At 40.2% G+C, this 23,494-nt stretch overlaps 1 protein-coding gene across 1 annotated transcript in view; it reads right to left on the reverse strand.

Moving 5' to 3' along the window:
• Window positions 1-14,596: 14,596 nt before the first annotated feature.
• The window catches only part of PPA2 (inorganic pyrophosphatase 2), a 38,491-nt gene continuing 29,593 nt past the window's right edge, over window positions 14,597-23,494 (reverse strand). The window contains exons 10-12 of the mRNA XM_074823209.1: window positions 23,005-23,074; window positions 15,831-15,870; window positions 14,597-14,774 (exon numbers count right to left, since the gene is read on the reverse strand). Coding sequence (XP_074679310.1) covers window positions 14,746-14,774; window positions 15,831-15,870; window positions 23,005-23,074 — 139 coding nt within the window. The 3' untranslated portion in view covers window positions 14,597-14,745. The remainder of the gene's footprint in view (window positions 14,775-15,830; window positions 15,871-23,004; window positions 23,075-23,494) is intronic.

Here is a 23,494-nt window from a genome sequence, read left to right on the forward strand (position 1 = left end):
TGTTATTTGCCCATTTCCTCCCACTTTGTTCTTGATTTGCTGGCATACATGAGAGCACACACGGTACAGTCCGAGCATTTTACTTTCCATCCTCCCTGGCATAACGTTCCATGTTTTATAGCTGACCAACAATCCAGGATTGTAGCCTGAGAAACACTGCTATAATGAATATACCACCATCCTTTTTTAAAAGGATATTTCATTTCCAAAGATAATAGGGAACAGCTATCCAAAGCAAGGCAAGGCAGTATCCCCTGTCTTGTATTAAGAAAAGTCTGACAACCTCGCGTCAAAGACAGAGGTCATAACTGCTTTGTTTGTGATTGTAGTTAAGAGTTCAAATAAGGAAAGCATCCACTGTAATGAAATTGTTAGATTCAGTTGCAGGAATGGGAGAAGTAGCTTACACTCTAAACAGGATAAACCAGCTCATACTGGTTTACATAAAACGCCCTAAATAACAATGCCAACACAGTGTGTCAAATCACTGAACCAACAGAGTACAAGATCAAATTGCTGTTGGATAATCAACAAGCCCTCTGAGACAGACTGTGCTTCTCTTCGAAGAACTGGTATTCACCTACTGATTCTCTAAGGTGTCCCACGCTCTTACACCCTAATTTTCTTTATAAAAACTTACAACGTCAAAATGATGGTAAAGGGAAGGGACAAGCATGGCATGGAGAACATCTAATCTTCTCTGTTAAAACGCTCCTTTTTTGGCTATGGCTATCACACTACTCACAGTGTATACATTTAGACTCCCATCCCGTGCAACCTGCCAGCTGAAATGGCCTTGGCTGGTGTATGCATAAGAGTACAGACCTCATCCAGAAATTACTTTGTATTGCTACATACCGAATTTAAACATATCTGCAGTGCACTGGGCTTCTGGTCTGGAAACTCTGTCTCGGTATGTCCCTGTGCTTTTATTGCTGTAATGCTGCAACAATTCAATCACAGTACCAATCTCAAATATGATTCTAGACATGACACAGCAGAAGTCCATTTTTATTTGTCCCAGCAATTATAGCTCACAGCTGCCTGCTTCTCAGCTTTTGGGGGAGCTTGCTTGTTCCTGAGTTTTTCACGCTTTTCAGGGGTAGGGTTCTGTTTTGATTTGAAAGCAGGAGAAAAAGAAAGGAAAGTAGCTGTTAACCTTAAAAATCTGTGAACATGAAAGTTGTGTATTCTTTTTCAAGTAATGAATGTTATTTCCTGCCTTTTTATTTGTGATTGCAATTATGCTTGTGTTGATAATGTAGGAGTCAAGGCAATCTGCTCGCTTTCAACTACGTTGACCATGCAAAGCAGATTATAATCTAAACAATAAGCAGATTCAAGCCAGAAATAAACATGGTCTCCAAGTAAAGGAAGCCTACAGGATATTCTTAGGGTAAGATTTTTCAGCATTGGTTCCACTGATATTTGTTAAGTGAAATAAATTAGCAACAGCCCCTTTACAGACAGTCACAACACAAAACACAGCAATTCCAATCATTATTTCCATTTCTTAACATTTATAGGGGACACCAGTTTTTGGGACTTTCTGGCTTTTTTTTTTTTAAGTGATTACACAGGATATGTGTAGTTAATCACAGGATCCAAAAATATGTCTGCCCACCCTTGTCATTGTTGCATTTCCCTTGACCTATTTACTAAAGAACAAATTACACTGCTGATTTATGGGGTCTGAAAAAAAGCTATTAGTGATGATTTGATTTGCATAAGTATCACCATTGAAAAGTAAATGTTATTTATTATCACAAAAAAGCAACAAAATTGAAGTGGTGTTATTAGGTGGTCACTTGCATTGCAATGGGAAGAAAGGTCAAAAGCATTCAGCATTTTTAAAAAAGGAAAAATATGTTCAAAGTAGGTCACTTCCAAACACCTAATTCATTCCTAACAGCAATTCACTGTAGCTTCCATAATTTATGAATCCCAAGGATGCACTTAAACATCTGCAATTTCATTATTTCATTTTTTTACACCATTAGCTTAAAATTTTGACAAGCCATTGTGCAGGTAACAAGAAGTTGAGGATTGCTATTGCAGGAGAACCAACGAACCCAGCTGTTCACCATGATCAAGAAAGGATTATTTCCTGTGACAGGTCATAGCAGAGGATTTTCTTGCTGTTGTTTAATACCTGCAACAGCTGAAAAAACAGCTGCTTAGTTTGAACATTTAAAGATTCCCCAATGAAAAAAATAACCTTTGTTTTCAGGGGTTTTTGTGTTCTGAGGGGTTTGTTTGGTGATTTTTGTTTGGGTTTTTTTTCCAGAAAGAAGAAAAAACTGCAGACCTCATAACCAACTTGTTCAAGATCTCTCAAATTCATACAATCCCACTCCTCTCTTACTAAAACATAGCAGTCTTTCATGAAAAATAGCAGAGTAGGCACGTCATAACAGCCTCATGAAATAACCGAGGCTGGTTTAAATACATTCAGCATAAGGTACTGAAGTCTTGGAGCATTTCCAGAATGGCAGAGAAATATTATGTAGTCAGTAGTGAAGAGCTTCTCACTGCTCCTGCCCTTCCACAGAAGCAGCCACTGCCACTCCCAATATGGTAGGGCAGCATCTTGCCCTGCTGCCAGCCCTCTCTCATCATCCCTTTAGGATACCCTTTGCCTCGTAGAAAACGGACCCGCCTTTAGCCAGATCTGACCCCTTATGCCAGTTTTCCCTCTCCCTGTAATTACAGGAAGCAAAGCTGATGTCTCAATGACTCCACAGCTTTCAGATTCACACACTTTCTCCAAGAGTTGCTCCATCACCACATGCAGCCACACATGCCTCTCCCATCCTTTTCTGATGTGTTGTGTGAAGCCAAAGGATTACAGCAACAGAGCTAAATTAGTCACCTCTGTCTGCTTTTCCCTCTTTTACCTGATTTTTACATTTAGTGTTGGACTAAGTTTGGAGAATGCAAATAGCAGGTCTGATTCAGCAGTTCTGCTAATAACCAGGTAAGCAACACCACCACTTGCTTGCTGCACCTTACTGGTAACAACTCCTTCCAGAAGCAGCATTCACTTATGGCACTGTAGTTTCAAGCAGGCTGAGAGCAGTAATTCACTGGCTTCCCTTCATCTAGGTCAGGACTTCCCAAACTGCGGTATGCACACCATGCATATGTGCAAAGCTAGTTCGAAGAGATATGCACTAAAACCAGTTCGAAGAGATATGCACTAAAACCAGACCCACAGTTGTTTCTCTGGAGGAAACGGGCACAGTAAATACTGCCCATGCAGCTGAATGCTTCTTCCTGTGCTTGCTGGCAGCTCCAGACCTGCCACCACATCTCTTCACATGAAAAAAGTCAATGCTGAAGGTGGAAATTAGCAGTCTTTGAGCATTTACTCATCTGCACAAGAATTCTTTGCACTGTTTTAAGCCTGGGTTTTCACAGAATCGGGCTCTGTGCACAAGGGTATTTCACTGTTCACTGTTTTCACATCCCAGCATGAAGCACAGAACCAGAGACTCTCCAGCACTGCATGGCAGTGGGTCCCAGCAGTCTCTCTGCCTTCCCCTTTCTTGACTTATCCTTCGGAAGTAACCAACAAACTGCTTAGTGAGGATGTGGATTATGTGACCACGCAGCCATGCAGCTCTGCTCAGTCATCTGACTGCCATGTGCCACTAACTCAGAAGTGAATCTGGACGAAACTGTCATTTCTCTTCATCTTCCTTCCCTCTCCCCTCACCATCCTGTAAGCCTCCTATAGATTCAAATGGTGTTTCCCCATTCAGGGTATTGAAACATTTGTCACAAACTCATTACAACATCAAGAAAGCAAACTTCAGGACATTCAACCAAAAGTCTTGCACTGGTGGGGAGGAAGAAAGGGCGACGACAGTAACTCCCAGCTCCGCGCACACTGCCATAGGAAGCGGCATGCTTCCAGGAAAACAGCCCCCTGAGCTGACACACTGCACCACTGCCCCTTTCCTGTCCCCGAGGGGGAGCAGCTCTCTGGTTACTCTCTTGGTCCTTTCTGCCAGGCAAGTAAGAGCGAGGAAAGGGAAGGCAGAGGACTGCCAGAGAAGGCAGCAGTTTAGCTACCCCTGCTGATGGCAGGCAGAAGTGCGGGGTGCTGGGCCCTACGGGGCACCCGCCGGGCCGTCCTTCCCTGCCCCCTGCGTGGGTCACGGACAAACCCAAGGGGAGGCCAGGGAAGCTGCAGCCATTCCTCACAGCTCAAGATCAAGCTCCGTATGTAGGTGTTTAACCAAGAGTCACCCAAAGGTCACTAAATGACTCAGTCTGCAATAAAACTTGAAAGTCCCAATGCTGTAAATCTGCCACTTGTCATAACCACTAAATCACATACAGAAATCAACATCTGTAATACGTCTTTAGTTTCACAAAGCATGACTGCACTTTAAATTTTGGATCTGGAATGCAAGAGACAATTTTCCAACTACTTCAAGAGGAAAAATTACCTCAGAGTTAAGCCCACTGTTTGATTTGGATAACATTTTCATTTCAACTTAATCTTTATGCAGCTCCCTCCCTCCAAACATATTTTCTTAAGGTTTGAGCTTCTTTTCATTTGCCTGCACCACTGAACTATGTTTTCCAACCAACTTCCACATGTGATCACCTTAATGAAAAAAACATTGTCTGTTCTAACTCGTTACAAGGAATTGGACAAAGTCACTGAATACAAGGAAAAAAAAATTTAAAAAATTGGAAAACCGTGGTAAGTGCACGACCAAATGTTTCTGCAAACATGGAAGTACTCCTTCCGTTCCTCCTGACATTTCCAACTACTGTTTCCCTTCTTGGGTCAGTGCCTGCATCATACAGCATCTTTTCTTGAGAAGACACTGTAACTAGGAGAATAACACAAGACGGCTTGAGAGCTTGATGGCTTTAAGAAGTGAATGAATCAACTGTTCCCCCTAAGTTCATCCTCCTTTCAGAAGTAGTTGGGGCCTAAAATAGCTGGGGAAGTTGAGGCTACCATCTGTATAACCCCTTTCTAATCATCACCACAGTCTGACCACGTTCTCAGGATGAGAAACAAGCTGCTGTGGTCCAAGTGTGTGTCACAGGGTTTTGCCAAGTGATGGAGAAAAGCTGATGGGCACTGAGAAACAAACAAGGGAAAGAGTGGTCTCTTTCATTTGCTCCCGCTCACAAGTATAAAATTAGAGTAGTAACACACAAGGCAGGAAAAAAGATCCCTCAAAAAGATCCAAGTATTTCTTTCATCTCCACAGTCATCTTAGAACCGTAATCTGTTTTCATATATATCACCCCCATAGTGTATATTGCTTCCTCTCACCTTGAGAACCCAGACACTCTCTCCAAAAATGAGTGCACAAGCCCTTACTGTGCCTGAACACCCACCATCTCCAGCCTCAGAAACATCAGCTCAGCAAGAAGAAAACTGCCTACAGCTCTATTGCTACCTAATCCCATGTGGCAGATCAATTTTTCCTCTTTGTAAGTTCCTCAGCTTTTCATTCTCCACTGTGCACCCCTTCTGCTGTCTTCGTGTCTCAACAGAGGCAGAACTCCTCTGAGGGCAGCCATACTGCATACAAAATACACACGGGATGCTGAAGGTCCAGCTTCTACAGAAATCACTTGTGGCTGTATCATACTATGATGCTAACTCCCTGTCAGTCCTCTCCAAGATCATCTGGAATGGGCCTAACTAGAATTAATAACTTTGGAAGGGGACAGAGGGGGGGGGGGGGGGGGAAAAAAAAGAAGGGGAAAAAAGTGACCTAGTGTTTGCCAATAAACCATAAAAGTGTCGTTTAACTTCTCCTTTCTGTGCTCCTCAGATGGTTCTCTTTTTCAGATGGAAAGGGGAACTGTAAGAAGAAAGACTTTTCTCATCCTCTTTCCAAACTGGCATGATGAACATCCAGGGTTTGAGGTGGTTGTTAGGGGTTTGGTGGGGGTTTTTTGAAGGTTGAATGCTTATTCAAAGTCTGAACTTCATCCTACCACTAGCTGTGACTCCACTAGGCAGCAACCTATTCATTACTGTTTCAAACAAAACACAGAAGTTTTATTCCTGCATTGCAGTCCCAGTTCTGACACCATCTATGAACAGACCATTTCCCCTGGCTGCAACAGAGCAGAAGAGACACATCCATCACTAACCGTTCACACCAAGCCTTGCTCACAGTTACCACTTCCTCAAATCTGCTGACTTGTTTAGTCTGGTTATCCCTCCATTAGCCATTTCTACCAATTCAGTTATACAATCAAAACTGTAGGTCTTTGCAAGTCTGATCTGAGAGGTAGAAACTTCATGAAGCATTTGCTGCAGTTAGATATTGTGCATCCACAGCCTTCTGGGGACAATCTACTCAACTGCCTCAGTCTGACCTGTAAAATATCTCTTCCAGAACTACTGCTTAACATAAACAAATCATGCATTGTTGAAAGAAAGCATAGAACATTTTCTAGTCACCTAACAAGAGGGAAGGAGTATGGAATAAAATCCTGGATATGCTTACCTTCCTATCCCTCCCTCTCAAGGGTTTCAGGTCCAAGCGGAACACCTCTTGGAACCCCCTGCTGCACTAGGACTTACAATAGTAATTAGAGCACAACTTCCAACAGGGGCAGATCTGCCTCAGCCTGGGTGGAAAGATTCAGAGGAGAAAAAAAGAAAAAAAAAAATCACAGCTGGTTTTTGCTGATAATACTGTAATCCAGTTAATAAAGTTGCAATTGAGTTTAATTTGGCTCTATGTCCTTTACTGTAAATACTCTGCTGCTGGCATTAAACATGTTAACATCTGAGCATATGGCTGAAACACCACTTTTACTGAAACAAACATCACCAGCTTGAATAAAAAGCCAAATATACAGACTCCTACAACCAGAATGTCTTATTAATGGAAAACTACTAACAAACATAGCTAATTATTGGGACTGCATGAATAGTTCAACTTAAATGGCTACAGTTCCATCACACAAATATTTTCAGTCACCCTGCCAAAGGAATTACCTCTAGTTTACACTTTCATCAACATGACAAGATCAGCAGTAAGAAGGAAGACAAGACCTCAGTAGGTTTGCATTAGATGCAGAAGTTTCTTCATGTAATAAAAGGATTTTAACCTCCTACCCCTGGCACCAGGTGACAGTTCTCCGTCAAGGCTATATAAGTGTTTCATAGTAACATAGTGTAGGTCAGTAATCTTCAAATGTCAGCTCAAAGGGTTTGCAAAAACAATCCAAGTGATGCTAGCTTAACTCCTGGAAGGTAGTAATTCTTCACAGTTTGGTTGCACATTAAAAGAAATACATGTTGGTTGGTGTCATTCATGGAAGCTCTAGGATTCAGCTGGCAAAAGAACACAACGGATAGGTTTTAGTCCAGGGAAAAGTACTTCCTCAAGGTGAGTTGCACTTTGTTTACTTTGATCTCCTTTGTGAACACAAGGCTTCCTCTTCTGGGCCTCAGCAACACGTGGTACGTAGACCAGCAAGATAGTAAGATACAACAGCATGGATCTGAGGTCCCATATCCTACTTTTTTACTATTTAGGGTAAGCTAAATTTATCACTTAAACTTTAGTCCTGCTTACATGACTGTTTTCTGTTATAACCAGCCACTATCGCTCCACATAATATATAACTGTTTGTCAAACAATAACAGCATGACATTACAGTATAGAGGTTGAGGGGTCAGGATAAATCTCTCCAGAGTTCACCTCCTTCACATATCAGCCACTGCCCCTGAGTAACCGACTAATGTTCACTGTTCCTCAAGTTCTCTCAATAGCAGATCAGGAATAGCATTTAATTCTCCTCCCATCTCTTACCTGTTTTTTCTACTTAGAGCATCAGCTCTTTGAGGTGCTATGTGTATTTCAACATACCTACTACAGTGCTCTCTGATCATGATTACAACAAGTTCTAATAGATGCAGAAAATGGTTATGGCTGCAAAATGAGTTTTTTTCATTATTCATATTCTGGAAAATAGCATCTTTAAAATCAGAAAAAATAGCTTCCTAGTTGTTATATGCAATGAGCATTTCATTTTTATGGATACTCTGTATCATTTGATGGGTCAGAAGACTTCAGTGCAACATTGTTTTGAAATGAATAATTTAAAAATAGGTGTTTTTAAATAGGAAAATTTACAATTTGAACATTCAGAAAGCAAAAACCAATTATTACAGAAGAGAAATGAAAATGAGTCAGCTACCTCTATTCACTATGCAACTAATCATCATAAAGAAACAATTTTTGCTAAACTTAAATTTTAATAAACCTACATTTAGGAATGGATTACACTTTTAAGTTAAAAGGGAAAAAATCCTGAAGTTTTAGGAGCTGGTGTGCCTAAGTTCATTAACTGATACAGTTTGCTTGGTCCCTTCCTGGTAAAGGGCAATTCCCCCTCCTTTATTTTTCTCCCTTTTCTGAAAAAAATAACTTTTAATTTTTTACATGAGATCACACATTCAGTGAAAAATACCACACGCTGTGCAACTTGCATACATTACACTTTCAGGCAGACCATAAGCATATTGGTATGATTCAGATTAGCTATACTACGTATATAACAAAGAGCTTGCACGTCACAGAAACATCATTATGATATTTTCAAGAATTGTGTCATTTCTTCCAAGAAGTGCGAATTGAAGAGAGACATCTATGGCTAATTTGCATTTCAGTTGCAGGTCCCACAAACCATTCCAGCTCAAGATAGAGAGCTAAGTGAATCAGAAAGCTACTTTCACAAAGCAGATTATCATAATCAGGGAGCAACACCTGTACATGATTTGTAGATAACAGACAAAGATGTTCTGAGGACACTTAGGTCTACATGAATCTCAAATATCTTCTTGTATTAGGACAGGAGATGTCATTTCCTTTCCCACATTTGGGTCCCCTTGTTCTCTTTGTTCATTGCATGACAAGCTACAACTTTCTTTTCATATGCACTTCACAATGACCCTTGCTCAGTTGCCCTGCTCTTACCCTGACTCCTTTTCTCTTGCAGGATTTCCCTTCCACACACACAGCGCTACAGAAACTTTGACAGGATTCCAAAACTCCTCATCTGAACACTTAGAAGCTTTGTGCTGCCAACCTATAGGGTCAGAGAGACATCTGTTAGTAATAAGGCTTCCTTGATGTTTAAAGTTTTTAAGCAACTAATGCCTACAACATTACTGTAACATAAACAGATACTGTCCCTATTTATAGACACAAAAAGAGAGAGAGGTTTATGTGGTTTATCTGAGTCAGAAAACTGCCCAAGTAAAGGTCTAGGAATTCCTGAACTCTTGATTCCCAAATCATCACATACAAGAAATAAATAATCTAGTTAAAGCAAGGCAATAATGAGACAAGAAGTAAATTTCATTGAACAGCTCTATCGGAGGAATTTTGTCCTCACCTGATTGTGCCTTTCCTCTCATCCCAGCTCTCCAGGGAGAGCAGGCTGCCAAATGCCATTCAGCTAGACATAATTTTGTAGCACATAGCAGGTCTTCTAAACAGCAGGAACTAGCAGGATATTTTCACTTTGACTCTTAAACCAGCTTTGTTCCCAGGCCTCCTATGATTTAGAGTTAAAATGCTCAGAACTCCCAGGTGGTCACAAGTTACACTTTGAAATTGGCTTTTCTGCACTCCAGAAACACCATGCATAGGCCATTAGGGGACTTACTTAAAGACCTGCTTAAGAATTGAGTCTAATCTCCTGCAGAACTCACAAGGATGAAGATGCCAATTTACACCTTCAACTTTCACCACCACTGATGCTCTTTTCACTCTTAAGATAATTACGCCATCAGACAATCCTCGGGCAGATCAGTCTGACTAGCAAAGCTTGCATCTTCAGTCAAGTCCTTCAGAAAGCCTGTCAGTGTAGCCAACCTTCTCATCGTAAACAAAGCTGAATGTATCCTATGTTTTCCTAGACACTGGAAGGAGTTCCCCTCTCAGTGTCGGGGAACTGTCAGGTCTCTGCTAGAAATCAGACCACTCACAGAAGAAACTTTTCTACCCATTTTACAGGTAGCATAAAGATTACATGGTCTGCCCAAGCCCACAAGGTACGCTATGGAAAAGCAGAATTTAAAGTTAATTCTTTGTATTCCAACCCAAGGCTTTTAACACTAGGTAGGTGTTTACTCTTCAGCATATTTAAACTGTGAAATAAGAAATGCTTAAGAAAAACCCCAAACCTGTAGTTGGTATATTAGCAGCAGAGAGCAGTCAGATACACAGAGTGGACAAACCAGTTTCATAACGTTGCAGTATCCCTGTCCTGATACAAGCACCAATAAATGAGCCTAAAGCTAGTAACAGCTACAAAGTGCAGCTATTTCAGTGACACACTTACTCTCTTCATCCCAAAAGAGAAGCTCACAGTACCATCCAGTAATCTATTAGCACTGAGCACTGCACACAAAACCAGATCTTCAGGTCTGAAAAAAACCCCTTAATTTCCAGGCAAGCATTAATACATATACAGAAGCAAACCACAAGGAGTGCAACTGAACACATAAATTTGCATATGTGCTGTAATACCTGGGTAACGCAAGTATTATTTTCCAAATATAATAAACAAAAAAGTTAGTATTAAACTTGGTGACATCTGTGAAGAATCTAGAAACTTTATGAGTAAGTTTTAAGGGAAAAAGCTAACGGGCAGCAGTGTTCTGGCACACAAGACACATTCTTCATGCACAGAATAGTGCAATTCTTTTTGGCATCTGCATTTTCCCTTACAAAGGGAAACCCAGTTTTGACCCTTGCAGTAGACCAAACCATCAACAAAAACCTTACTTTTGACTCAGCATACTGAATCACTGGTAAGATTGACTCAGTTGTAACTTATCAGATCAAGAATGAGACAAAACATGCAGCACTATCTGAATTCTGCCCATAGCTCCAGAACACTTTCAAGCTTCTGCCCCAAGAATTAGCATTTAATTAATTCGCCAAAGCTGAGAAATAGTAATGAAGTGACAATCTACTGCAGTGAGTTTCGGTTTTTTTGGTCTACTCTCTAGACTCCATCTGTAGTTTCAGGAAGAGAGCACTGCATACATCCAGCATCCTGCTGCACAGAACAGTAAGCTGTGAGAAATCAAAGACCATGTGTGGATCAGTCAGTCAACACTGCTGAGCACCCAGGACATCTCTGCACAACCCAAAAGACTCCCAGAGAGTGCTGCTTTCCCCCAGTCAGGAGACCAAAGATTGAAGTACTATTTCTGGGCACTTAGTGGATGCAATTCCAACTTTTGTGTCGTGGGTTAATGTTCTTCTTCCTTGGCAAATGCATCCTATTGACCTCTCCAGTCGCATGAAATACAGAAATGTAGTGCTGCAACATTTAGGCAAAATTGTTTTAAAACATTTCAGTCACTCCTATATAATGTTCTATTCATTACTTCTATTTCTCTCCACCTCCTAGATCTGTCTTTCATTCTTTCTGTTCTCTTCCAGCTAATTTTTCACCTCTTTGTTCTATAAATCCCAGATCTCTTGTCAAACCTCCTAAGAAATCACCTTAAGCTTTACAGCAAGGGCAGGAAAAAAATTTCACACCCTACTGACTTAATATTGGTTGACTAAAATTGAATTAGAACCCATTAAAAAGATTCAATCCCAGTAAAAGCAAGGAGAAGCATGACATAATACTTCAGTCAGTTTAGGACTGCTTTATGTTGGAGCTCTCAAGTGTTAATACACCAACAGGCAACCACAGGCAAGTTATGGTAAGGCACTCTCCTTGCATAACATCTATGACCAGTGCTCCTAAACACACTTCAGAATTACTTTCTATTCTTTCAGGGGTTTTCAGAGGATGTCCATTGTTACTAACAGCACGAAAATAACATCCTAACAGTGACAATAACATACTATTTTCACACTTTAAAGAATAATGAACATTATTTCCACAGTAAAATTCAAACCCCATTTTTGACTAGGGGGACTTAAGTGTGGACTCCATGTCAGTAAGAGAGAGTATTTTGAGCAGTAGCTAATGATTTGCATAACTAAAAAGAACCTTCACCATCCCAATATGTGTGTGTGTGTGGGGGGGGGGGGGGGGGGAGGAGAGTAACCTCTTTTCTCTCCAAAACAGACAAAAAGAGGAAATCAAGATGCAAAGTTATCCTTCCAAGAAATATATACATATGTGTATTATATATTCAACAGAAAATACAGTTAAGATAGATTTATTTCCGGGGGGGGGGGGGGGGGGGGGGGGGGGTAGGGGGGTGGGGTGGGAATTCTCTTCAAGACATCTTTCCAGGAGATACTGGTATCAGATGTAAAAAAGTTCTTTTCATAAAACTGAGACGTGGACACTGCTACACTAAGCTTCCCACTACAAAGAAACCAATTTTAAATACAACAATATAGGCATATAAATACAGACAAACAGAAGACCTAGCCTGCAAAAAAATCCAAAATAAAATAAAAAATGTGTTTACTGCACAGACTTGTTTTTCCTGAGATCTGAAAAATATATTGGTTTTCTGTCCCATCCCCCTAATCCTCTTATTAGCAGACATTCTCTCCACAGCTATTTCATTATGTTTCATTTCTGAAATCCATGTCAGTAGCATTCAGTACATTTTAGTAGCAAGGCTACACATAACGGTGTATCTTTTTGTCCCACTTGGGAAAAACCTTTAGAAAACGTACATAAACACATGTTGAAAGTAGTCTGAAGACAAGAGGGTCATCTGTTTATCTACTCTACACATAAGAAATATTTTAACATTTTCAAATTTATGATAGTATTGGACATTCACAACCACTTCAATTTTCAGCTTTCCCAAGTACTAATTGTTATTTTCTTGCACAAAGTCTATTCCGATCTAGAAATTTATTTCTCCTTCTGTATTTCTAACTCCATGCTGTCAATACAGTTATAAGTTTAAAAAACTACTAAAATTATTTGAAGTAAAAATGAAGTAACATCTGACCTATTCTTGACAGTTCAGCATGGGTACGTTTGTAATCAATATGTGTTTTTCATATGCATACCACCTTTCATTCTAGGTCTAAAAAAAAAAAATCAAAACCAGGACAGCAGTGACCAATGTATAGGGAAGATAATGTGGTTTTTACACAGTGCCCTTCATTGTCCAGATGTCCCTAAGCACTTTACAGAACAGTAAGCCTCCTAGACGTACCACCATAGAGACAAACACAGCAGCTATTCTGCACTCTACAAGTGCTAACCTCTAACCAGAGTAATTTCATACTGAAAGGCTGCACACGAACCCAAGACACTAAGGAAACATTTATTCTATTAAAAAAAAAAAAAAGGCTATTACATCTGTAGGTATAATGCTGCATGTACTTAGAATTCTAAACTGTAAAATAAAGTATGGAAAATCAGTACTGTAAATGTTGGAGGTAACATATCTCTTAACTTAAAAAAAGTAGTCCTTAATATCTGAGGTTTATGTTGTATTTTTCATACCACACCTCAACTCTGCATATAAAACAATGCAAAACACTCTGCAGATGGGAGAACTCCCATCTACTCATAAGTGCTGAGGCCCAGACTAAGATTTCACAACTGACTGGTGCTTATACACTGGATAATATTCTAGAGGAAAGTCTCTAAACCAAGAAAATAATCTCCTAAAATCAAAGAAACGTTCCCAAAGGTGAAAGCTTTCTTACTAATAACTTACTCTTTGTAAAGAAAAGTTAGTCCTCTATGGGAAGCCACAGCCTAACTTTTTCAGTTCTTTATCCTCCATTTCCATCATGTGGCAGCAATATTAACCTTTTGTTTCAGTCATACATACAATGCTCACCTTTGGTCTCAGTAACAAGCTGGATAAAGTTGTCTGTCTATATTAACACTTCCTCTCTTTCTACTTAACAGCTGGCTTTTTTTGGTTCTGTTTTTAATGAACACCATGGGTACAGACAGGTCAGATATAATCCTGAAGTAGAAAAAATGGCAGATGAAAGCTCAAAGCTCAGTTCTATAGATTTTAACAATCTTGTCTCACTGAATGAACTATCAAAAGCCTTCAGGCATACAGAATTCTAAAAACGGAAGCTTTCCATAAGGAAAGTCCTTCCTGTGTGATGAAACACAGAAGTTATCAAAACAGGATGTATTACAGTGAGCACACGTGCATCCTTACTTCAATTGTTATGGCATTAGCCCTTCCTAGTTGAAGCACTCTTTGGAGTGAAGTTGTATTTGTTTTTTTTAAAGCAAGCATGCTCTGCTCCTAACTCGACAAAGCATGCAAAGAAAACTGGGCACAGAAGTGAACACAAAACAGCACACAGTCATATACATGGTAAACTGCTAAGCGTATTAAAGATTGTTGTTTACTTGAAAAGGATTACAGTCAGGGTGGCCAGACAAGCCCTAAGATACAAATTAACAGAGTCTTCTATGCACCTGATGGCTGGATTATTCCAAAATCTGGAGAACAAGGTTGAAGACACCTTATCTCCCATCTCATTTGATACTACACTTCATGAGTGCATAAAAGCAATTCTGGAGTTCTGAGATTCAGAAACAAACAAGCAAGTATTCCTCTTCCCTCTGCTCCACCCTGCACAAAGAAAGACATAGAACGGAAACATTCATTTTATAATGTCAGTGTTTATTTACATGGAAGTTTACACAAGTTGAAAAGTTGTTTCAACAGGAACCCAACAATTAGTGCTTTTGCCTGTCTTCAAAAAAGGGATGACTTTAAGATGTGATGAAGCAGCTTCAGAACACTGACGATCACTTGGGAAAAAAGTGCCAGGAATCAACTAAAACAAAAAAAAAATAGACATCAAGAATTATATTAGTTCTATACAACTAGCCAGACACAAACACTTGAAAAAGCACCATTCTGCCCTTTCAGCTATCTTCCCTCCCACAACAATACTTCTGGGTGAGCTCTACCCCCAGCCTATGTAAAGCACAGCCCCAAAATAGTATCTGTCCACTTCAACACTTTGGCTGAAACAATCCTGCAACGAGTTACAACACTGAGTTGACCATCCCTGGAAAACATCAAAGATCAGGCAGATTATGTTTAGTTGTCTGTCAGAGGTCTGAGATGTAGTACTTCAGTAAAGAAATGCTATTTACTGGCATACCATATAAGGGCAAATGGAATGCAACTTGTTTTCCCATGACATGGCTTACACAGATGTTACTTTGCAAACAGTCTGGAACTTGACTCATGACTGTTTCTCTTAGCATTTCTGTAACTCCCTCTATCTCAAAAAGCACGTACATCTTCTCTATAGTTCCTGCCAGTAGAAAAATCTTTTTTTTTTTTTTTAAAAGTAGTTAACAAAAATGAATATGTAGGATGCATTCTTATTTCTTGACCAAAAACACATGTTCTGTTAGCATGAGAAACAGTCATAACAGTGAAAGACAGAATTTTGTCTTTAGAACTTACACTTGAAAATTAAATATCGCTATGTCACTTCTAGGAAAAGGGGCTGTTTATCTGATTAGTTAGCTACTGTGAGGAATGACAAAAACTAAGGCAAACAAAGCAACCTTTCTCCTTTAAAAAGGATAAATGTCATGCATTTGCCTTCCATGATCAGTGACAGAAAAATTTAGTCTTCTCATCTTTTTTATGTGGACTACACTTTCACTCATACTCAAAACTAATCTCCCGCAAACCATCCATGATTTTCTGTCCATGTTCTATCTAAAAGGGGACAGGCGTTACAGTCTGACAGAATATAACTATCATCATTCTCATATGCACAAACCCACTTTTTTTCAACACAACAGTTTTTATGTCAATTTTTAAAAGCAAACAATTAAATAAATCACATGGCATTTGGGGAAAAACGTACCTTCTGGGGAAACACAATCTCCATTCACAGGCACTGGTGCCTGAATAAAAAAAAAAAAAAAAACACAAACAAAAGACCAAACCAACATATCAGTGTTTAGTTAAAGTTTCAGAGGTAGCACCCAAACTCAAAGCTATTTTACTGCTAAAGTCAAGTGATATTAATAAAAACAGAACTTTCTGTTGCCCCCACAGGAAATGCTCTACCTTGTAGACTTTCCCTTTTTCCCCCTATAACTACTTTACATATTTCTTGATTGCTCACAAATGACAAAACAAACACACTAATAATAAGTGACAGATTAACATCTTACCTAACATAAAGGGAGATTTTCCTACTGTATTGTCTTTGAGGATAACACGATTTGTTGCTTACATACTAAAGAATAAAAATGCCTTTCCAATTACATTACTATACATGTTGCAGTATAAAGGTATGCATGTGAATATATATACACACACAAAATTTACATTACATATATGCAAATCTTTTAAATAAATGTGTAATTAAACTCTTTTACAACCACATTTTGACAGAGCAGGATTCAGTTCTGTGGAAAGTGACAAATTTTAAAATGTAGGTCTGTAAGTCTCCATTTCAAAGCTGGATACACCACTACTCAATTGCAGTATTACACAGCATGTCTTGTGCTATTACTTAAAGGACAAAATTAAAGCTAGTTTTAACACCAGCTGGAAGCAACCTGTCTCATGACGAGGATGTTAGTTATTTGCATAGCAACAATCCTCCACTACCCTTCCATCAGCTCCTCACATACAAGTTTTCCAACTGACATAACTGATCGGAAAGAAGCAGAGAGCACCTCAGACAAGCAATCCTGCGACGCTCACTCATACACACAAACCAAATGCAAAAAACATGTGGCTGTTAGCCTTTGCCATGACACAAGCCCACCCCAAGTTCGCTTACCCAAGCAGATAACCCCAGGAGTAATCACTTAGGTGAACTATACAAAAAAGAAACAACCTCAAAAGCAGGGTTTGCAGCTGTTTGAAGCTTCAGGAGAACAAAGCTGCCAGTTACCACCCATGTCTTCCACACCAACAGAACTTCATGCCACTACTTAATGGCATGTGAAGACATTAATGAAAACTCTGCAGTATCCTGCAGGCAGGCAAACTGACCCAGAAGCCACAAGGCCAGGCTTAGCACAGTGCAGCACTCAAACTGCGCTGTGTTGGTGTGAAATTCCCTCACGAGCCTGCCTGCCTTCAAGCAGGCACAGGGCTTGATCCACTGAAGAACAGGTCAAAGCCTGTGAGGAGGGAAGGGAAAAACAGTATTCTTTTTCTCACTTTAGCTAGGATAATTACCTGCACAGGGCAGGTTGTGGGACTGGTCTTGAAAGGATGTGCCAGTATGACAAACGTAATCCAGGTCTTAAAAAATCATGGAATAGTTTGGGTTGGAAGGGACCTTTAAAGATCATCTAGTCCAACCCCTTGCAACGAGCAGGGACACCTTCCACTAAATCAAGCCTCGTCCAACCTGGCTTTAAATGTTTCCAGCAATGGGGCTTCTACCATCTCTCTGGGCAACCTGTTCCAGTGTTTCACCACCCTCATTGTAAAATACTTCTTCCTTATAGCTAGTCTGAATCTACCCTCTTTTAGTTTAACACCATTGCCCCCTGTACTATCACTACAGGCCCTAACAAGATAGATGGGGACAGACTTTTTATAAGCCCCCTTTAAGTATTGAAAGGCTGCAATAAGGTCTCCCTGGAGCTTTCTCTTCTTCAGGCTGAACAACCCCAACTCTCCCAACCTGTCCTCATAGGAGAGGCGTTTCATCCCTCTGATCATTTTTGTGGGGTCCTCTGGACCCACTTGAACAAGTCCATGTCTTTCCTGTGCTGAGAACTCCAGAGCTGGACACAGCACTGCAGGTGGGGTCTCACCAGAGCGGAGTAGAGGGGGAGAATCCCCTCCCTTGACCTGCTGGCCACACTTCTCTTGATGCAGCCCAGGACACGGTTGGCTTTCTGGGCTGCGAGTGCACATTGCTGGCTCATGTCCAGTTTTTCATCCAGCAGTACCCCCAGGTCCTTCTCGGCAGGGCTGCTCTCAATCCCTTCATCCCCTCACCTGTATTGATTCTGGGGGTTGCCCCGACCCATGTGCAGGACCTTGCACTTGGCCTTGTTGAACCTCATGAGGTTCACATGGACCCACTTCTCGAGCTTGTCCAGGTCCCTCTGGATGGCATCCTGTCCCTCAGGCGTGTCAACTGCACCACTCAGCTTGGTGTCATCTGCAAACCTGCTGAGGGTGCACTCGATCCCACTGTCTATGTCACTGATGAAGATATTAAACAGTACTGGTCCCAGTACAGACCCCCGAGGGACACCACTCATCACTGACCTCCATCTGGACATTGAGCCGTTGACCACTACTCTCTGGATGTGACCATCCAGCCAACTCCTCATCCACCAAACAGTCCACCCATCAAATCCATATCTCTCCCATTTAGAGAGAAGGATGTTGTGGTAGACCGTGTCAAAGGCCTTACAGAGTTCAGATAGATGACATCCATAGCTCTTCCCTTCTCCACTGACGCAGTTCATCATAGAAGGCCACAGGTTGGTCAAGCAAGACTTGCCCTTGGTGAAGCCATGCTGGCTGTCTCAAACCACCTCCCTGTTCTCCATGTGACTTATCATAGCTTCTAGGAGGATCTGTTCCATGATCTTCCCAGGCACAGAGATGAGGCTGACAGGTTGGTAGTTCTCAGGGTGCTCCTTTCAACCCTTTTTAAAAATGTGTGCAATGTTTTCCTTTTTCCAGTCACCAGGGACTTCACCTGACTGCCATGACTTTTCAAATATCATAAGAGTGTGGCTTGGCAACTACATCTGCCAATTCCCTCAGGACTCTGCGATACATCTCATCAGGTGCCATAGACTTACGTATGTTCAAGTTCCTCGGGCAGTCGTGAACTTGATCTTCTTTTACGGTGAGAGGGACTTTGCTCCCCCAGTCCCTGCCTTGAGGTCCATCCACTCAAGAGGTGTGGGAAGAAAGGCTGCCAGTGAAGACTGAGTTAAAAAAGTTGTCGAGTACCTCAGCCTTCTCCTTTGCCATTGTTACTTGTTTGCCAGTCATGTTCATCAGGGGGGTACGCTTCCTTTGACCTTCCTTTTCTGGCTGACATACCTATAGAAGCCATTATTATTCTTTGCATCCCTTGACAAGCTCAGCTCCAGCCATGCCTTGGCCTTCCTGATGCTGCCCCTATACAACTGGGCAACGTCTCTATACTCTTCCCAGGATACCTGTCCCTGATTCCAGTTTCTGTGCGTTTCCTTCTTGCCCTTTATTTTGACCAGCAGGTCTTGGACTTGTCCACGCTGGTCTCTTACCATCCTTTCCTGACTTCTTACACAGGGGGATCGAGAGCTCTTGTATTCTATGGAAAGTGTCTTCCAGGCCTTAACACCAGATCATCCCCTCTCTTTCCAGTAAAACCAAGCTTTAACTCATAAGGCAGGGAGAACCAGTGGTCACCATGCATAACCAGGTGCCTGCCACTTCTGGGATAACTGCTCAGGAAGTTTGAGATAAGGACTCAGCACCTTCCCACCAGGAACAGATCAAAAACTCATCCCACTGAACCAGGAATCTCTTCACTACACAACCCTTTCATGTGGAACACCAGTTTAAAAAACCCAAACAAATAAATAAATAAATACATTTTAAAAACAAACACACAAAATCCCCCCAGAAAACCCAGACCAAAACCCCCCACCAATCTTTTGTTTCAGAACTGACCACTGAACAGAAAATCCTGCTTCTAAGTCCCAAATGGAAATGTACTCACAGAAAACATGTAGGGAGAAAGGTAGTTAACAGACTTTCCTGCTTAGATCTTAATTATTTGAAACACATTAGTAAGCATGCAGATTCAAATTTTGTTGGAGATTTTTTAAATTATCAGGAAAAAACAAATATTCTCCCCTGTAAGACACTGTTCTGCATTTTATCAGAAGAGACTTCATCTAGCCAAGCTTTCCTAGTTCACTTTCCAGTACTATAAGGGAAGAATTATGTGATAAGTCTGAGAAACACTGCTCTACTAACTATATATAGATTGTCTTGGAGATTTTCCAACTTGCAAAGTCCTCAGCAGCTTCTTCACAGAGCAAGTGAGCAAGCAGTTCTCAGAATTAATGTTAAACAAAAGTTTGGCTGTCCTGGTCAGTTTTACAGATGGCAACACTTAAAAGCCAGAAATAAACACTACATCTTAGCACTAGCACATTCAGCTCTATTCCTCCTGGGTTTAGTTTTCAACATATACTAACATTGGAGCTGAAACAGAGATGAAACAATATTCAGAGGCTAGAGAATGCTAGATATTTTCACCACCTAGTGTTAAAACTCAACTGGGTTTGTGGTTGCAGGGGGCTAAGTGTAATTTTATCTGGTTCAAATGTTCAGTATGTGTTTCCATATGCACATATTATCTTCTACCCCTTTGGAATTGACTGGACATGGCAACTTCACCAGCTGTAGAATCATTCCTAGTTTGCCACCAATATAGATGACAGTATGCATGCCCACCATCTAGAAACTAACTCAGTAGAATGGAAATTCCCTACCACAGACAAGCCATTCTAGTCCCACACCTGTAAAATAATGAAAGGTCAAATAACAGCACAATAAATCCTACTGAAATCAACAGGACTACCTTGGGAACTACCCAATCAAAATCTATATGAAATTCTGTTTAATGCACAATTTGGTAAGCATTTGGAAGGATTTGTTTGTTTTCTATTTGATTCTTAGTTATAGTTTTCTTGTTCACCGTGAAAATTGGTTCATAACAATACTGAGTGCAGCCTTTTGGTTTAGGTTTTTTTTGGGGGTGGTGGTGGGTTTTTTTGAGAACTCAATATATCCAATTTAAGGTAATTATCAGTCAACTCAAAAATTCCGTAACTGGAGTCTGACCCAGGAAACAGAACTGCAGGGAACGAGCTCTCACTACACAAGTAGCTCAGAAATTTTGCAGTAGCTGAAATATGTTTCTCACTGTACTTGCATACAAAATCTCTACCTCGCATTTCATTCTTCGGTTTTTATCCAGAACTTAATAGATGGACATAAGTTAGTAGAAAATGTATCTGCTTTTAGTTTAAAAAAAAGAAAAAGCACAAACAAAAAAAAGCTCCAGACAGACACAGGCAGCCTTCATTTACAATTACCACAGCCATTAAAATTCTACAGCCAACTCTCACGTACTTTCACTTCAGTATGAAAGAGATGAATGCCTGACAACCAAAGTGGGCAGTGTAGTGTACCAGACAAAAAGATACCTGCTTAAAATGTGTAAGTCAACCTCCCTGCTTATATTTAGAGTTTGACTGTCTATCATCCATATTTCAAGATCATTTTACTTTTTTTAGTTATCATAGATTAGAAACTGTATTCAGTATGAACAGTATTTAAAAGACTATTGCATCTTTTCCCTGACCAAAAAGTACCAAGAGACAGTACCCTACAAAGACACAATTAAAATACTTAGACTGAACTGAAACACAATGATGGAAAGGAGTATATGATGACAACTTCACAAACACAGTATCACTTAAAGAAAATAATGTGAGGCACAAAAAAGCCAGGAAGAGATAATATTTGATAAGAAGGCAAGTGCTCATAATAAAAAAGATATTAACGTTTGATACAAGGTACCTATTTCATAAACTGATTTTACTAACCTCCACCCCAAAAAACAGGAAAAATTTTGTTTGATATTAAGAGACAAAATAACAGATACTGCCAATTTAAACAGATAATTATGCTTCAAGGTACAAACAGCACAGAACACAAAAGGAAATATTCCTTTGGAGGTTTGTCGCCATCCAAATACATTTGAACCTGAAATTTTAGTTCCATTTAAACACTCACTAAAAATTACTGTAAATTTGAAAGTACAGAGGATATATAGCTTATATATATATAAAAAAATATAAGCATATATATATACTTATAGCTGACACTGACATGTCTAAATACATATTTGAATTCCAAAATGAACTTTTCATCATGTAAAACTTACAGTCCCATTAATCAACATTCACAAGTGCAACCATAAAGGTACTTTTAAAGAAGTGCTGAAAGTAAGAGACCTGAATAGGAAAAACAGGTTTGATGCTTCTTTATGACTTAAACTAACTTTTCTTTGCAACTGACAGTCTTATTTGCTTATGACAAAACACCACCCAGGACAACACATTCTTACTGGAAATGCTGTTGGAATGCTAACTGCACAGACAGTGGACCACTCCTTTGACACCTTAACTTGCATAATCACTGTGACTGCTGGGACAAAACGCTGGCTGCTCAGGCAGCCACGCACATGTGCAAAATACCTGCCATGCTCATGTGGTCGTGAGCACAGGCTCAATCACGGCATATGTTTTTTAGAAAAAAAAAAAAAAGTAACATTTGGGGGTACTTTTCTCCATGTAATTTCTGGTAACTTTGCTTAATTTCTGGCATCCAAATGATCATATTTTAAAATGGAAGAAATTCTCCTCCACTAGCATTTGCACATGAAAGCATCAGACCTGCAGGACATTTTTCTTGCCTGAACAGGAAATCTGCACGTTTTAGTTTTATGTTAATTTCCAGAATATGACAGGCATTCTTTAAGAAACATTGAAAAAAGCATCCCCCTCTCTTACAGCAATGCATTTAATTATGCAAGCAGACAAACAAAGGATCCCTTTAGTGATTAGGGACTACAGTTAGCTAGTCAATGAGTTCTAACACTGGGTGGTAACTCATGGCAACAGGGGAGACAGAGAAGACAGCAGGCTAGATACAAATAGCAGTCCATCTTGCTATTCAGGATCAGAAGAAACAGCACTGCAGAGGGAGAAAAAAAAAAAAAAAAACCCAAAAAATCCCACCAGAACAGTAATGAACCTGCCAGAAAGCACAATTGGACCACTATAATGAAAGGTTTATATTATAATGTTTATATTTCCCCCACAACCTCTGTGCTCTTCTTTTTACTTTATGCCTTAAATTTTTGTTTAAGACCATTTCAGTTTAGCTACTTTATTTTGGTTTTGGAGTTCTGAATCTTCTTCTCCTATTAATCACTTTTTAAAAAAGGTGGGAAAAAAAGTAAATATTATCCTTACCGACTGCACAATCGATCGGGCAATCTCCTCACTGCAACAAAATGGGCTGCCACTCACCAGAACATTTGTGCTGAAAAAAAAAATTTTAAACCTGTTTGATCAATCAGTGGAAAAGAGACATGCACAATTAAACACCTATGGAAAAAAACCACCTTCACATATAGAGCTCAGAAATGTGTACCTGCAAGAAATGAGGAAGTCACGAAGTACCCAGTAATGCTGGAAGGGAACAGGGGTGTGGAGGGGTGTTCTTTGTTTCTTTGGGTTTGAGAGGGTTTTTAGGCTATACATTCTATATTAATGCAAGCAGTGATCATACTCAGTGCTTCTGACAGCTAACTTGGGTACAGTTCAGAGGACCACAGCTAAGAAACTATATCCTCCCAAAAAGTCAGTAGAGATAAACTGGCACTTCCTGAGGGAGTTGAAGAACACCTAGATGGCTAGGACAGATGGTGTGAATATTCCCCCTGTCTCTTGTGTCTTGGAA

This window comes from Strix aluco, chromosome 4 (genome assembly GCF_031877795.1).
Source record: "Strix aluco isolate bStrAlu1 chromosome 4, bStrAlu1.hap1, whole genome shotgun sequence".
NCBI classification, from domain to species: domain Eukaryota; kingdom Metazoa; phylum Chordata; class Aves; order Strigiformes; family Strigidae; genus Strix; species Strix aluco.